Here is a 15,469-nt window from a genome sequence, read left to right on the forward strand (position 1 = left end):
AGAGTAAATGATTTAGTTACATATATTAGCAGACCTAGAATAGGATAGAATTTGTTGAGAAATACTGTATCTCTAGAAATGTGATGATTGATTGCCTCATGCTTAGATGATGAATATTTCATGACTGTATGGGCCAACAGGTTTAACACTGAAAGGTATTCCACAGGCAGCACGGGTATCACATGTATTCCTGTTGCTAAGACAGGCTCTGTATTTATCCTTAAGTAAACATAGACATAAACACATCATCAGATGGAGTACTGTGCTGTGAGAAGACAGACATCAAGCTTTGGAGGAATTAGTAGTTGAGCCAAATTTAGTTCATTATCTGAGTGTATGGTTGGAGGATTGTGATATGGAGGAGTCCATCTTGTCACTGGATTGTCTTAGCCTGGCTGAGAGAGACGGCGCTTGTCAGGCTGAAGTGGAGGATGAGTGGGATACAGACACTGAACCTGAAGGTAAGTGAACTTAACTAGTACATTTAAAAAAAAAAAAAAATTGAAACATATTCATGGGCTGATGAGACACCTGTCACTTTATGATAGAGCAAAAGAGCTTTGTGAAAGACATGTCCACAGCTGAGGTGTACCTGCACGCATGTAAACTGGTGGGTGTTGTTCCTGTCAGCTACTTTCTGAGAAACCTCGGCTGTGCCACCATCAACCTCAACCACCATGGCCTCGGCCCTTTAGGAGGAAAAGCTCTGGCTATTGCTCTCGTGGTAAAGAGGATGATTACTTGACTCCAGGGGTTAATGAGTGTTAATGAGCACTAAAGCAATTTCATATACTGTACGCATAAGCCTTCTAAATGTGCTTAACACAATCATATTTACTCTCTGTGTTCTGCACAGACTGACACACACACAACAACGCTAGAACTGGCTGACAATTTTCTGCTGGATGAGGGAGCACGATATCTTGTGCAGATGCTGAAGGCCAATTTCACTATTCAACATTTGGTAACTTTGTCATAGTTATTACTGTTATTATTAAGAATGATATGCGTTAAGATCTTTATAATACTTCAATATTTAATACTGTTGTTATTCATATTTATAATAATTAAGGAACATACTGCAATACCTTAATATTATTACTGTTATTATTAATATTCATAATAATTAAGATGCATAATATGATGTATAATATTTCCTGATACTAAATGAGTGCAAGATATATACTTGTGCACTAGAGGCCAGTAGAGTCTGCAGATCTACTGATCCTCACTCCGTCCTGTAGGATCTCTCTGACAATCATCTTCAATCTGCCGGAGCTGAATGTATCACAAAGATGCTGGTGGATAACGTGTCCATCAAATCAGTCAAACTTTCTGGTACTCTCTAAAACTGTTATTCAGTGATTCCATGATTGGTGTGCCTTTAGTGTGCCAAATAAAAAAAATAATAATAACAATAATAAATTTTCAACATTAAATTAAAGAAAAACATGCATTTTTTGCATTTTTTTACAAGGTTTCTTTGCTGATAATGGCAAATAATAAAAAAACAAAAATAAAAATAGAATAAAAATAACAGAGTTGTGGGATTTTTTTTAAGCATGGAATCAGCAAATACACAAAATGTGCTTAACCACCACCCATGCTAATGGTGTGAGGACATTAACTTACTTAAAAGATTTACTTAAAACCCTATTTTTTAATTTAATAACTGACTTTCAATTATAACTTGTTATTACTTTCAATTAGTACTTTCAGAGCAGCCCCTCAATAAATATCATAATATTATTGAAATTAAAGCAAAAGTATGAGAGAATTTACTTTTCTTCTTCTCATAATCTTCAGGAAATTTAAGCTGATGCAACATGCACATGAACATGTGAACACGAACATGTGACTTGTGGAATAATCCAAATATTTCGTACGGGTGAAGGTGTCCAGGTAACACAGTTGAGTGAAAGTAGTGGGACAGTAAAAGTACATTTTGCATAACCTATAATAGATGACTTTTCAAGCAAGAGATGATGAATGGATTCACACGTGAATGCAAAAATAAGTTTTTAAAATTGTTTTAATGATTATGTTTTATGGAAAATTGTAGTTATAGTGGGCTGGGATGAGCAAAAATGCTGTTTTCTAAGTGCTGTAAATTTTATTAATGTTTTAAATTATTTATCTCAAATATTTCAAACATAGATTGTTGTGACGAACATATTGCATGTGTTTAAAACGTCTTTCACTTTTAATTTAGATACATATTTATAAATGAAATATTAATGGGACACAAATGGCACCCTAATTGTGGTATCATGTAAATGTTGTTCGTGTAAGAATTAGCCAGTTTACTACATCCAAGAAAATTTGAGAAAAAATGAGCACATCCCAGAATCAGATATTTTGTCTCTTTCGTTGTAGGAAATGAATTCTCTGAGGATGATGCCAAATGGTTTGCAGAAGCATTTACAGTAGGTTAAAACATAATCCACTGATTTGAAGGTAAGCAAAAACATTGTTCTTGTGATTTTCAAAAGCACTAATTTTGAACTTTCTTTTTAGACCAATTACAGAGTAAAAGAGTTAGACCTGAGTCACAATAAGTTCTGTGGAAGAGCAGGCGAATACCTTGGCCAAATGCTAGGTAGATACAGTTTAGGAAAAGGTGTAATACTTAGCATATTTTAGAGGTGTTAATAAAACAATTATTTTTATATTGATGCAGCTAATAATGAGGGTGTGGAGGTCCTTAATCTGAGTTGGAATCACCTCCGAATGAAGGGTGCTGTGGCTTTCTGCGCTGGACTTAAAGTATGAGAAGCTATACAACACACATAACTTAGAAAAAGAAACTACCATATAGTATATAATGTAATCATTTTTAAATAACATAATATATAATGTATTATTAAGATCATTTTACAGTAGTTAAATACTGTGGGTTTTTAACCTTGAAGAATGTATTTTCACTTATCTAAAGGGCTTCATCAGTAGCCTCGGAAGTCCTCGCTCTCAGTCTTTTGGCCTTACTACTCTAAGACAAGTTGGCTACCTGAGACGTTTCATGCTCTAAGAAAAAAATATATCTGAATTTTCATTCTCTCCATCAGGTCAATGTGACTCTGAAACACTTAGACCTCTCCTGGAACGGCTTTGGCAATGAAGGAGCGCTGGCTTTGGGTGAAGCTCTCAAATTCAACAACACTTTAGTGTACCTGGACCTCAGTAACAACCGCATCAGTGATGAAGGAGTAGGAATGCTTTGCAGAGGCCTCGAGGCCAACGACACACTCAGAACACTGAAGGTGCGTGTGAAACAGGTTAGATTTCATAATAATAATAATAATAATAATAATAATAATAATAATAATAATAATAATAATAATAATAATAATAATAATAATAATTTTATATAGGCCCTTTCATAAATTTAAATGCAGCTCCAAGTGTATTACAAAGAAAAAAAGAAAAGAAAAACACAGTATGGGAACAAGCAAAAAAAAAAAAGAAAAGAAAAGAACAATATAATTGGAATTATAAAAATACATCATTTTAAAATAATAGAATTTAATAATAAAATAGCCATAACAGAAATAAGTAATTAAGATAAAACTTGTTATAGCAAAATGGGTAAAGCAGGGATGCGTAGTTCAGGAATAACAACCCTTATAATTAAATATGTATTACAAATTAAATAAATACCATAATTGCTCATAAAATGTCAAATGAAATAAATGTAAAACTAGAGAAAAGTTAAAGTAAACAGAGATGTTTTAAGCTGATTTTTAAAATAGGTAACTGTAGATGTTTGCCACATAAGCATCCTCACCACTTTTTTATAGTTTGTTCTTGAAACAGAAAGATTTCTTTGTTTGATGGTCTTAGATGTGGAGCATATTCAGTTTGTATGAGCATATTCTGTATGTTGTACATTATCTTGACATTGGCCAGAATCCTAGCCGCCAGTGTATTTGTTCTTTTTAATGGCTTGTCACATGCAGTGTGTTCACAGAGAAGAGTAAATGCTGTGCCTTCTTGCAGCTGGCTTATAATTCTCTGACAGTAGAAGGTGCCTTGGCCTTGATCAGTGTCATAAAGAACTCTCTGAAAACAGCCCTCGAGGAGATCAACATATGTGTGAGTCTCATGTATGATATGAAGGACAGTGATAACTCAGAGAACATAACCCAGCCCTGCACAGTGCAGTGTATATCAGATAGTATATCTCTTATTTATTTAAAATTTAGCATTGTAAAAGGCTTTTAGATTAAATATGCATTTGTTCTGTTTGTCGTACTCATAAACAATACACTAAACCACCTCTTTATGGCACTGTCTGTGTGCTAGAACGTGCTGGTGAATGAAATCTTTGTACAGCTGCTGGAGTTGACATGTCAAGAACATCCTGCTTTAGAGGTGCACTATGGTGGTGTAGGAGGATTTATTGCCAAAAAGCCTCCAAAGAGGCGTGACCCTATGAAGGTCATTCAGGTACACCAGGAAAGTTTATTGGTGGTGACTGTGTAGGACGTTATGAAAATGATAAACATTATCGTCAAATTTACTGTAAATGTAATGTTTACTGGTAGAGTCAAATTTCCATCATAGCAGTTGTAGTGTTCTGTGTTAAATTTCGAACAGTGTCATTTGCCGTGTGTTATTTTGCAGGATTATCTTGATCAGCGCAAGCTACGGCTGTGGGATTTCTTCCGCAATATTGATAAAGATGGGACGATGCATGTTCCTGTCTCCGAATTCAGAAAGGCTGTGCAGGCATGACACTATATCCTCGTCATTAACATTTGCTGATGCATTTGCTGTGTCTCGGGCTTCTGAATCATACTCACTGTTGCTCAAGAAACAAAACAAAACAAAAAAACAAAGCCCTCCAGGGTGTACAAATTCAGTTTAGTATTTATAAAATATAAAAAGTATATAAAGTATGAAGTATATTACAATTACCTATAAAGTATATAAGCATAAACTATTGGTGTCTTTAGACAATTCTGAATGGCCATTTGTAATTTCCCCTTATTTCTTATTTAGCTTAACAATGTCTGTTGTTGTTTTTTTCCCAAAAGTTACAGCGTGTTACTTTCTGTTACAGCAATCTAACATCCCACTGGATCGCTTTCAGCTTGAACAGCTCATCCTAAAACTAGACCGGGAAGGAACGGGCATGGTAGACTATAGGTGCGATGATTTCTTTAAGCTAATCAATTTTATAATACAAATCAAACCCATTATCTTTTGGGCTTCCTTTGTCTCCGATGTTTGCTCTAGTATTAGCATTTGCCTAGAAGGTCTTAGTTAGCAAGATTGCAATTTAATATCTACTAAAATATGGTAGAATTTTTTTTGCTGTCTAATCCAGGATGAATAAAGTGTTACCTTATTTTCATTTTAATAGTACAGTATAAGAAGTGCAGGATAAGAACCTCCCCCCTTAATTAACACCCCTTGTTGGCATCCTACAGAGGCTTGGCTGACACAAGAAAGCAGATGATGCGGGATCATCGGCGACAGCTGCGCAAAGTAGAGTCCCGTCAGAAGAAGGAGAAGCAGAAGAGTGAGCGCATCCTCAAGACCTTTCAGTCAGCTGTTGAGGCCGTTACTCCACATACCTCCATAGTCATGTCACCAGGAGGAATTAAAGAGGACTCCAGTGGCCCTCAGCGCTTCTCAGCCACGCCCCTTAGTTCCTGGCACCACATCGTCATTTCTAACAGCAGCCGTTACTCTGTCACCAACATGAGCAGCGAGCATGTCCAACTTCCTATGATAGAGAATGCTGCATCCTGCAGGCCCCTGAGTTTCCCAGCCATGCGCTCTTACTCCCAGCCTAACCTAATGGACAATCGCAACTCTCTGCCTTCTCTAACCAAACCTGCATCAGCCCAGGGCATGAACTCTATCCCCAATCCAACAGAAACAAACAGCAAACTTAGTCCCACTGACAACAACCTGACCAGATCGAGACCTGCATTAAACACTGAGCAACCCACTGTAAAAGTTTCCATTGGGAAGAAAAAGAAAAGTAAAAAAAAAGCAGAAAAGACATTCAAAGGAAAGAATGTAATATGAATACACCAATTCAGAGTATTTTTAATGAAGCTAGTCTGTATAGCTCGATGTCATAATTCAGATATGTAATAATGATTGACACAAAACGTGCAATGTTATATGGATATAATTATAACCATTACCATTATTCTGTACAAGTATAAATTATGACATTAAATAAAATTCACTTAGTATGCTTATTTATTTTTATGACACAGTAGCAGACTTGGGGCAGAACAGTGATACAGTGGCTAGTATTACCACCTCACAGCTCCAGGAGTCAGTTTGATCCTGAGTATTAATGTCTGTGTGGGGTTTGGCATGTTCTCCACACCTCCCAAAACATGCTAGTAAGTGGATTGGCTACAATAAATTGCCCTTAGGTCTGAATAACCGTGCATTCTCACCAACACTCAGTGCTCTTGGGATAAATGAATGAATGAAAGTAGCAGATGAACTGTCCAGATGAAAATCATACCAAATCAAACAGCTTGCATTTCTTTATTGGTCTGATAAATTGGAAAAGAAAATAGATTTCACATCATTTAACAAATTAAAAAATAAGATATTACAAAGTAAGGATCCATTTAGCACTCTAAAGGGTTCTTTAGTTTGTCTCTCTAAAGGTTATGTGAATTCTACAACAGAGGGTTTCTCTTTTAGAGAAGGTTCCAAGTACAACAAAACTTATATAGCTAGAACTCTTAATCATTCAACAAGGCTTTGAGGAATGCTTTCTTGTAATAAGTAATAAGTAGAGTATAAAGTAGAGAATAAATTAATGTAGAAGAAATAAATTTGAAAGCCTTTGTTGAGCATTTATAAGCTTAAACTCTGATATATTTAAAACTGTGTATGATTTTCATATTGGAACTTTTCCATATAGTTCCTCCCCTCATTTTACACAAACAATAATTACTTAAGTGTAACCATTCTCGAATGATGTTTCAATAAAATCTTTAAAAAAAACTTTCTGAGCAAAGAAAGAAAGAAAGAAAAACAAATTTCTGAGCAATGCTAACAAAACTGATAGTTTGCACCTTATACTTCTCTTTGAATTTTTGCCCTCATAAAGATAAATAGCCATAAAGGACTCCTTTAGTTCAGGTGCTGTGTTCCACTGATAACTGATGAAAATGGCAATTCCTCCACTCTGGGTGTGTGATCATATCAGATTATGACAAGCTTGGGAAAATGTATAATGCAAATGCACCTGTATCCTTTAGTCAGAAACACGAGATAAGTGTAATGTTTACAGAACATGTAGTATATTACATCATTAATGAACAGGATGCAAGAAGATTTTCAGTTGTTGGGAAGTAATTGTGTGAAGACTCCAGCTGATGATTTATTAGTGCTATGATAATCATCCTTTAAAAAGCCACAGAGCTTTGACTTCTGAAGCAGAAGCACTCTACCTGATTCAGAATGATCACCATACTCTTCTGTCTCCTCTTCCTTAGGGCCACTCTTGCCTATTGGGTAAGTCATTACTCAGTCGCTTCTCTTCTTTATGTTGTTTCAAAGTGGTCTGGAATTTACAAGGTAATTATCTTTTTCTTTTAAACAAAGCCTCTGGATTTCTTGGCCGAGAAGAATGAGACTGTGAGTCCAGGCCAGACGTGCACCTGTGAGGCCTTCCTACCTGATACCATATTCCCCATGGGGGAGCTGGAGCTGCTGGAGAAGTCCTCAGTGCAGATCAGTCACAAGTTAGAGCTGGAAATCAGCAAGGTATAAGAAGAACCTCAAACAAAACGAACCCTGAATCAGAAAAAAACAGCATGTGCAGGTTCTTTCTAATGTTATTCTCTCATCTTTGCAGATTGAGATGTTTGAGATCAAGCTTACGATTTACATGGAGAAGATTATGAACCTCACAGTGCTGATTGGGATCATGGAGAATGACCCTGACTCTTACACTGAGGTTCAGATACAGGAGGTGAAGATTCAGATCAAGCAGATAGAAGCTCTGATTGTGGAGCTTCAGGCATCCATTGAGATTTCTTCTACAGTGCTTGTCAGCATTCGCAAAGAGGTAAAACTGTATTGCGTTATCATGCGTTACATATGTGTACATATGGTATGGGATAACCCATCAGGTGTTGGCGTAGCTGAATTGTGGCAAACAAAATAGGGTTTTTCTGCCTATGACATACTTTAACACTTAAACATTAAGAAACTATAAATATATTTTACCAAAATGATGTGGAAATGTTTTTATTTTTACTTAATCTTGGCTCAGATTTCTGCAAAGATCATGTTGGGTAAGGAGCCAGTTTAACAAACATGGTGGTAAAAACAGTGAGTCTGAATAAAATCTTGCTTGCTATGTGTGATTTCCTCACACAGTGACTGTCACACTTTGATCAAGTTGCTGGATAAATGCAATTAAATGCAGTTTTCTTCCTTTTTTAATTTTTGAGGCTAAATTTCATAGTTGAGACACATGCGAAAGAGAATTTCAGTTCAGGAAAGCATGTAGTTTTCAGCACTACATAAAGCAGAAAATGTCAAAATCTCACTATGTGATTTCTGCTACCCTAATGTTTATCATACAGATCATTGCCATGATTGTTATCCTGACTGAACTGGAGACTACCTATGACAAGAACCTGGTACTGTTGACACGCAGAGAGTACATCAAGCTTCAGCAGAAACTGGAGGAATGCGAGAGACGCCACAATGAGATTTTTAATCCCAACATCGGTAAGCCTCCTCAGCACATGGACACAACTGCTATCTTTGTAGAAACATAAATGACTTATACTTTTGACTTTCTCTCTCTAGGTTCTTGTGACCATGGATTCATATCAAGACTCAGTAAACCAATGATTAGTCACCTGAACGCACATCTGAATGCAGGTCATAGATATGGTGGATGGGGCAAAGATTCAAACCCATTGCCCGGCTATGAAAATATGTACTGGTACTCAGGTTCTTCTAATACTCTGGTTAGCCAAGTTAATGTTTATGCAGACTATTACAGGTTAATCATGAGACAGCCAATGAAAACCCATGATCTTTACTCCAGTCGTGACTGGAGAGGTCTAGGTAATAACTACATTGTGCGTGGTAACACCCTGTACTATCAGTTCAGAGAACCTTTCAGCATGGGTAAATACAACATGACCAGTCAGACCGCAGGGTACAGGGTGGTGCCAAGTGCTAGTAGCAGATTCTCCTACTTTTATTCAGGAAGCCAAAACCTAGATTTTGCGGCTGATGAGAATGGATTGTGGGTGACATACGCTACAGAAGAATCGAAGGGCAAACTGATGCTGGGTAAGATAGATGAGGCAGCATTTGCTTTAAAGGAAGTCTATGAGATGAATATCTACAAACCATCAGTAGGCAACACCTTCATGGTTTGTGGCGTCCTTTATGCTACCAGATCTATAGATATTAAGACAGAGGAGATCTTTTACATTTATAACACACACACAAAACAGGAGAGCTATGTTAGCATTCCTTTTGAAAAGTTCCAGGAAATGTATGTTTACCTTGATTACAACCCAACTGATCAGAAACTTTACATGTACAATGATGGATATTATGTCAGCTATCATGTGTGGTTCCACCAGAATAAGAATAAGAATAAGACAGAGCTCCAAATTTGAAAAAATGCTTTGATTTGAGTACAGCTGAAAATATATGTGGCTTTTTGGTGTACACTAAAATGTCCTGCTTTGCATTTGAGTCTTATTAATAAAATCTTATGAGCAGTATTCCTGAATGAATGTTGTCATTATACATTTTAGCCCACAATGCACACTACCACTCATTAACAAATGTTTGGGTTTTTTAATGATACAATGTGATCTAAAGGCTTATGTTGAGGTCAGTGCATATGTGTGTTATTTCCACAAAACATACAAAACATGTTAAATGTTAAAAAATTATTATAAAACATATTCTCAGATGATGAAACATTATACTGTTGCATTTCCACACTGTATAAAATTACTTTATAAACACATGGTTACATATTCTAAGATGATTCTATGGAAAATAAATGCAGAAATGCAAAATATGATACTATTAGAAAATATATTTAATATAAGCATAAAACTCATCACTATGTATCCCTTATGGGTTTTCAGATGAATTCCCATATCATAAAAAATCGTACATAAAAGAAAAAAAAAATTATTCGAGTCGAATCTCTACAGATTTACCTTATCCATCTTAATTCCAGCACTGTACTCTATAACACATGCATATTGTACCAACATTCACATACTTCTGAAACTCTAACTCTTTGTTAGGAATAAAATCTCAAAAAATGTAGACCTCCATAAAATTATGACAAGTAATATGCACATTTTCTCAATTGCACTTTATTAATGAAAATATAAATCATTAAAGTAAATGTTATTATTTTATTTTCTGTGTGATTCATTGTCGGCTTCGGATGCCTCAATGCTATGCATTTAAAAATGATCCCATCATGTTAACAATAAAATCTAAGTCCTAACTAGCTCATTTGTCTAATCTCAATAATGTTTTAGTGAAACACCAGTCATACTATACAGGATACCTATAAAGACTTTCATGCTATCAGTCTAGTAGCAGAAAATTCTGTTGATTAGGTTTTAATAATTTTTGGCTGTCTTCTATTCTTCTATAAATTTGCTGTTTTCCCTAGATCTTGGTAAGCCATTATACCTCTTCATAGTAACTGAAATAAATTTAGATAAATTTTATAACTTTCCTGCCAAGTACACCAATTTATACTGCCCAAAAAATAAGCAGTTATACATCTGTCTGTTAGGAGAAAGTCTGTTTCAGTCATTTCGTACCTTGGTATTATTGGTACATTTTTGTAGCAACCATTCTTGTACATCACACTGTTGGTGCAGTTAAAGAGAAATAACAATGTTTTCTAATTCTTTGTTTCAACACTTTCTATAGATCTTAAAAACATTGTATTGCTGTTTGGATAGACTTATCACGGACAGTTGGTCATAAACTGACATTCATTTGGTTCACCATTTATATTTACCACATACCATTTATATTTATACAGATCTCAGTGAATAATTACAGCTTGTATTAGTTTTATTTATCAGGTATACAGCAGTTAGCACTGCGTTTAAATACTTTAAAAACTAATTATTTTTACTTTATATTTCCTTTAAGCACCTATCTTGTGTCCTCACTCCGTTTTCTTAAAAAACAAGAATACTAACTGGCATAAAATATATTATTATGCACACCAACTATATTCAGAAGCCTAGTCAAATGTCCTGACCTGATATTTCAGTGATCGTTTCACTTTGACCAACAATGTACTAGAAAACCTAATAGGCTTTTAATATAGGTAAGAAAAACAATGAAATGCACTATGATAGGCCTATAACAACTTAGAATTTATCAAGCAATGAAGTAAAGATGCCTGTGCAAGCTATTGTATTTTTGCACTTATATTACTTGAATCAGCAACTAAATCAGACTTGTATAAAGTAATATATGTACAGTATTTTCCAACATTACAGCAGACGAGGTACTTTATATCCTGTAATTTACACAGGAACAGGAGCGGTTATGTTGAAAATGTTCTCAAGCAGTATTTGACAAGGCCCAGTTTCCCGAAAGCACTGTAAAATTAAGCCCAACCTAACTAGTGGTAACTGAAACTCTGCTTACACTGTGGTAATTACTAAGATTTGGTTATTTTATCAGGTGCTACATGCAATATATTTTCTCACATCATCTCCATGTTATATCACAACTTCCTTTGCACACCAATAAGTCATAATTTGCTATTGCCTCATTAGTTCATCTTATCTAAAACAAACATGACTGTGTATATAAGTTATCTTCCAAAGTCATGGGAATGAGAAAAGATGTTCAGGATATCTACCGGATACCTTCATCTTTAAAAGCCAATGATTTGGACAGACCGTAGTCACTCAACAAAGAAAGCCTAAGACATGATGCATTGCATTCTTCTGCTCCTCTTTTTGGCTGGCTCAACATATGGTTGGCTGGTAGGCATTTTCTTTAGTTCCAATACTTGAAAGATTTCTCAAGAATCAAACAAGGAGACTCTGTCGTCTTATTTTTCCCTTCTTCTTTTCATAGCCGGTGGACCAGTGGGGCTCGGGAAATGTAACAGGCACTGTGGGAGAATTCGGGCAGTGTATCTGCAAAGTATTCCTTCCTGACACTACATTCCCAGCAGACCGTGTGGATATTGTGCAGATAACTTCTAATAAGCTGACTACTGAGGTGGAGGTCCATATTAACAAGGTACATTTCATATTACATTCTGATGCCTCCCTTGATTTTGTAACATGATGGTAAAAAGAGTGATTATCCTGCAAAATGTTATTTCCCTCTTGTCAGGTAATTTATATAAAAGCCAAGCTGGTTATTCTTCTCTCGGAGCTCACTAACTTGACCACCCGTGTGGAGATATTGGAAAGTGGGCCTGACAAGTACATTAAGCTGGAGTTTGACCTCTTGAGAGTCGAGCTGCGTGAGTTTGAATCACTGGTCACTCACCTGAAAACATCCCTTAACTCCTCCTCATCAGTCTTTGACAGTCTTTACAGTGAGGTACTTTGAATCTCAGTGACACATCAGTTTACATTATTGATTATGATTGACCACGTGTTTATATCTCAGGAAATATTATATTACTTGAATTAGTGCTGAATGCAGGCAGTTTTGACTATCTTATACATATTTCTTAAAGATCCGCAATATGAGCCTGACTGTAGACCAGTTGGAAAGCTATGACAAGAGCAACTTAGAAGTGATCCGCCTCGAGTTTATCAAACTTCAGAAGAAGCTGGAGAAATGCAGAGATGAACAAGATGACTTCTCCAATGCAGCAATTGGTAATGTTCTTGTACTGCTTACATTGAAATATCTAAGATATGCTGCTACATGAGTCTCATTATGCATGTTAGATTTTGTTGGAGCATGTCACAGTATTTCTTTAACATTAATCTCTAATTAATGTTAATTTAATTAATACTTCGTGCATAGTATATGGTAGTTAATATTAAAGTGGGTATAGTTAAGCACTTAACTCTAAGAAATAATACAGGTACTACCAAACAGCTTCAGTGAATGCATGCATATATGACTAAAAAGAGTAAGTAGGTACAGGTAATAAATGTAATAATGCCTTAACATCATATACAATTATTCAAACATTCATCTGAAAGTTGCAGCATTAAGTATGGATAAATACCTGCCAATTATTCACATTAGTTTCTAAGTACTTACATTCCCAAATTGTTCAGTATGCACCAAATATTACTTGTAAGAACGAAATATTTACCCAGTAAACCACCTACCACTATGAAACCCTTTTTTAAAGTTATATCTTTTAATATCCAACATGCAAGGGATGTACCAGGTTTTGCTTGTAATCACCACATATTTTCCTTTGTAAATTCACATAACTGAATCGATTTCTCTTGTCAGGTTCCTGCAAGCATGGAGGCATTCTGAAAATCAGCAAGCCTGTAGTTAGCCAGCTGAATGCTGATCTGAGTGGAAGCTACTTATATGGAGGATGGGGCAAGGACTCTAGCCCTGTGCCTGGTTATGAAAATATGTACTGGTACTCTGCTTTCTCCAATACACTAATGAGTAGGATTCATGTTTATTCCGACTACTACAAATTGATCATGAGACAGCCAATGAAAACCCATGATCTTTACTCCAGTCGTGACTGGAGAGGTCTAGGTAATAACTACATTGTGCGTGGTAACACCCTGTACTATCAGTTCAGAGAACCTTTCAGCATGGGTAAATACAACATGACCAGTCAGACCGCAGGGTACAGAGTGGTGCCAAGCGCCAGTAGCAGATTCTCCTACCAATATTCTGACAATCAGAACTTAGACTTTGCGGCCGATGAGAATGGATTGTGGGTGACGTACGCTACAGAGGAAGCGAAGGGTAAACTGGTGCTGGGCAAGATAGATGAGGCAGCATTTGCACTGACAGAGGTTTGGGAAACCAACATATTCAAACAATCTGTCACGAATGCCTTCATGATATGTGGTGTTCTTTACGCTACACGATCTATAGACGCCCAGACAGAAGAGATCTTTTACACTTACAACACACGCACGAGACAGGATAGCTATGTTAGCGTTCAGTTTGAAAAGTTCCAGGATTTCTATGTCAACTTGGACTATAATCCTAGAGATCAGAAACTCTACATGTTCAACAACGGCTACTATGTCTCTTATAATGTGAAGTTTAAGAGTGCCTAGACACTCGCTGTCAGGCCAAATATACTGAAAAGTCTGAAGATGTGATCTTAATTCCCTGTATAATTATATGGACAAGTAATATTTTCTGTTTTGGGAATGAATAAAAATGAATTAAAGCATTACTCAGATGTGTTTCCTTTAATTACATTGTTATGTTTGGTTATGCTAAATGGGTGAATGTGTGAATGGGTGTGTGAATGAATGCCTGCGACCCTGACCAAGATAAAGTTGAATAAATGAATGAATCATTTGTAAAGAGCATACTGGCTATTGTTTCGTATATTTCACAGCAAAGAGAGAATCCAATCCAACACATGCAGATGCTCCAGGACATACAACACATAAACATAAGATTGTAGACAAATGTTTATGAGAACTTATGTGATATCTAACTTGTGTAAGGTTTCACACATAATATTACACACAGTAAACAGCCAACAGTAACATTTTGTTTAATTTTTAAATGGTCACTCAAAGTAAAAAAAAAAATTAGAAGGTCTAACAATTTCTCTTGAATTTCTCTTAAATTTTGTGTATGCCTCCTTGATGATACAGTGGCTGTGATTGATATACTGTGTGTTAAACTGAGCCACTGATGACAGAGTAGATCATGGAAAGTGATATGATACCCTTACAAACGGTTCCATTTTGTGTAACCTGATCCCCCTGAGCCCCTCTGTGCCCACATCACCTCTCCTTCTCTCTGCTCTCGAGCTTCTGGACCCAGCTGCTCTCTGCAAATACACTAATTACCCATGAGCTCCTGCACCTCCTTCACAGTCTACAAAATTACATCACTCTGACACTGCCTTATTTTATTATCATGTGAGACGAATGCTCATACAGGTACAAGGTGCGGCATGTCCAGGTCTTTACAACTGGGATGGCAAAGGGGGCACGTTAAGGAGTGGCACCATTAAATATGTATAGAACGAGGTTCCTTTTGAATATTATCTGATTTTTTTTCTTGGTGCAAAAGGAATGGCCACATAAAGACACAGCTGGCTTCATAGTTGCTCTCTAATCCCTAATACTAATATTCTGAATTGGTCAAAATACCCATTAGGCTTATTCCAACTGTGGCAGCTGTTACGCTGTGCACCTTCTGAGGCCACACCCCACATCCATGCATACAGCCTACCTAACCACCCATAAGCACTTATGTGTTAAAATAACATGATAAAATAGATATTTCTAAAATGCTTTTG

At 36.2% G+C, this 15,469-nt stretch overlaps 3 protein-coding genes across 3 annotated transcripts; all 3 read left to right on the forward strand.

Annotated features, from left to right (window-relative positions):
- Nucleotides 1–43: 43 nt before the first annotated feature.
- On the forward strand, nucleotides 44–6,157 carry LOC113538854 (leucine-rich repeat-containing protein 74A). The gene is made up of 13 exons (XM_026934264.3): nucleotides 44–461; nucleotides 549–724; nucleotides 857–964; nucleotides 1,245–1,338; nucleotides 2,377–2,426; nucleotides 2,518–2,599; nucleotides 2,681–2,766; nucleotides 3,066–3,260; nucleotides 3,997–4,092; nucleotides 4,303–4,446; nucleotides 4,624–4,728; nucleotides 5,063–5,148; nucleotides 5,433–6,157. Exons 1-13 carry the CDS (start codon nucleotides 356–358, stop codon nucleotides 6,037–6,039), a joined length of 1,935 nt encoding a protein of 644 aa, XP_026790065.3. The 5' UTR covers nucleotides 44–355; the 3' UTR covers nucleotides 6,040–6,157.
- Nucleotides 6,158–7,356: 1,199 nt separating this feature from the next.
- olfm4.1 (olfactomedin 4, tandem duplicate 1) lies at nucleotides 7,357–9,746 on the forward strand. Its single transcript, XM_026934269.3, has 5 exons — nucleotides 7,357–7,500; nucleotides 7,591–7,752; nucleotides 7,844–8,056; nucleotides 8,580–8,727; nucleotides 8,809–9,746. Exons 1-5 carry the CDS (start codon nucleotides 7,447–7,449, stop codon nucleotides 9,636–9,638), a joined length of 1,407 nt encoding a protein of 468 aa, XP_026790070.3. The 5' UTR covers nucleotides 7,357–7,446; the 3' UTR covers nucleotides 9,639–9,746.
- Nucleotides 9,747–11,871: 2,125 nt separating this feature from the next.
- Nucleotides 11,872–14,383, forward strand: olfm4.2 (olfactomedin 4, tandem duplicate 2). The gene is made up of 5 exons (XM_026933848.3): nucleotides 11,872–12,011; nucleotides 12,106–12,273; nucleotides 12,370–12,582; nucleotides 12,722–12,866; nucleotides 13,462–14,383. Exons 1-5 carry the CDS (start codon nucleotides 11,955–11,957, stop codon nucleotides 14,259–14,261), a joined length of 1,383 nt encoding a protein of 460 aa, XP_026789649.2. The 5' UTR covers nucleotides 11,872–11,954; the 3' UTR covers nucleotides 14,262–14,383.
- Nucleotides 14,384–15,469: the final 1,086 nt, after the last annotated feature.

Source organism: Pangasianodon hypophthalmus, chromosome 10 (assembly GCF_027358585.1).
Source record: "Pangasianodon hypophthalmus isolate fPanHyp1 chromosome 10, fPanHyp1.pri, whole genome shotgun sequence".
Lineage (NCBI taxonomy): Eukaryota > Metazoa > Chordata > Actinopteri > Siluriformes > Pangasiidae > Pangasianodon > Pangasianodon hypophthalmus.

Coding starts and splice junctions, on each gene's coding strand:
- LOC113538854 (XM_026934264.3), top strand. CDS start 356: ATGGAGGAGTCCATCTTGTCACTGGATTGTCTTAGCCTGGCTGAGAGA. Junction 2,427..2,517: donor GGTTTGCAGAAGCATTTACA/GTAGGTTAAAAC, acceptor CTTTCTTTTTAG/ACCAATTACAGAGTAAAAGA. Junction 3,261..3,996: donor ACACACTCAGAACACTGAAG/GTGCGTGTGAAA, acceptor GCCTTCTTGCAG/CTGGCTTATAATTCTCTGAC.
- olfm4.1 (XM_026934269.3), top strand. CDS start 7,447: ATGATCACCATACTCTTCTGTCTCCTCTTCCTTAGGGCCACTCTTGCC. Junction 7,501..7,590: donor GGGCCACTCTTGCCTATTGG/GTAAGTCATTAC, acceptor TTTTAAACAAAG/CCTCTGGATTTCTTGGCCGA. Junction 8,057..8,579: donor TTGTCAGCATTCGCAAAGAG/GTAAAACTGTAT, acceptor TTTATCATACAG/ATCATTGCCATGATTGTTAT.
- olfm4.2 (XM_026933848.3), top strand. CDS start 11,955: ATGATGCATTGCATTCTTCTGCTCCTCTTTTTGGCTGGCTCAACATAT. Junction 12,012..12,105: donor GCTCAACATATGGTTGGCTG/GTAGGCATTTTC, acceptor TTCTTTTCATAG/CCGGTGGACCAGTGGGGCTC. Junction 12,274..12,369: donor TGGAGGTCCATATTAACAAG/GTACATTTCATA, acceptor CCCTCTTGTCAG/GTAATTTATATAAAAGCCAA.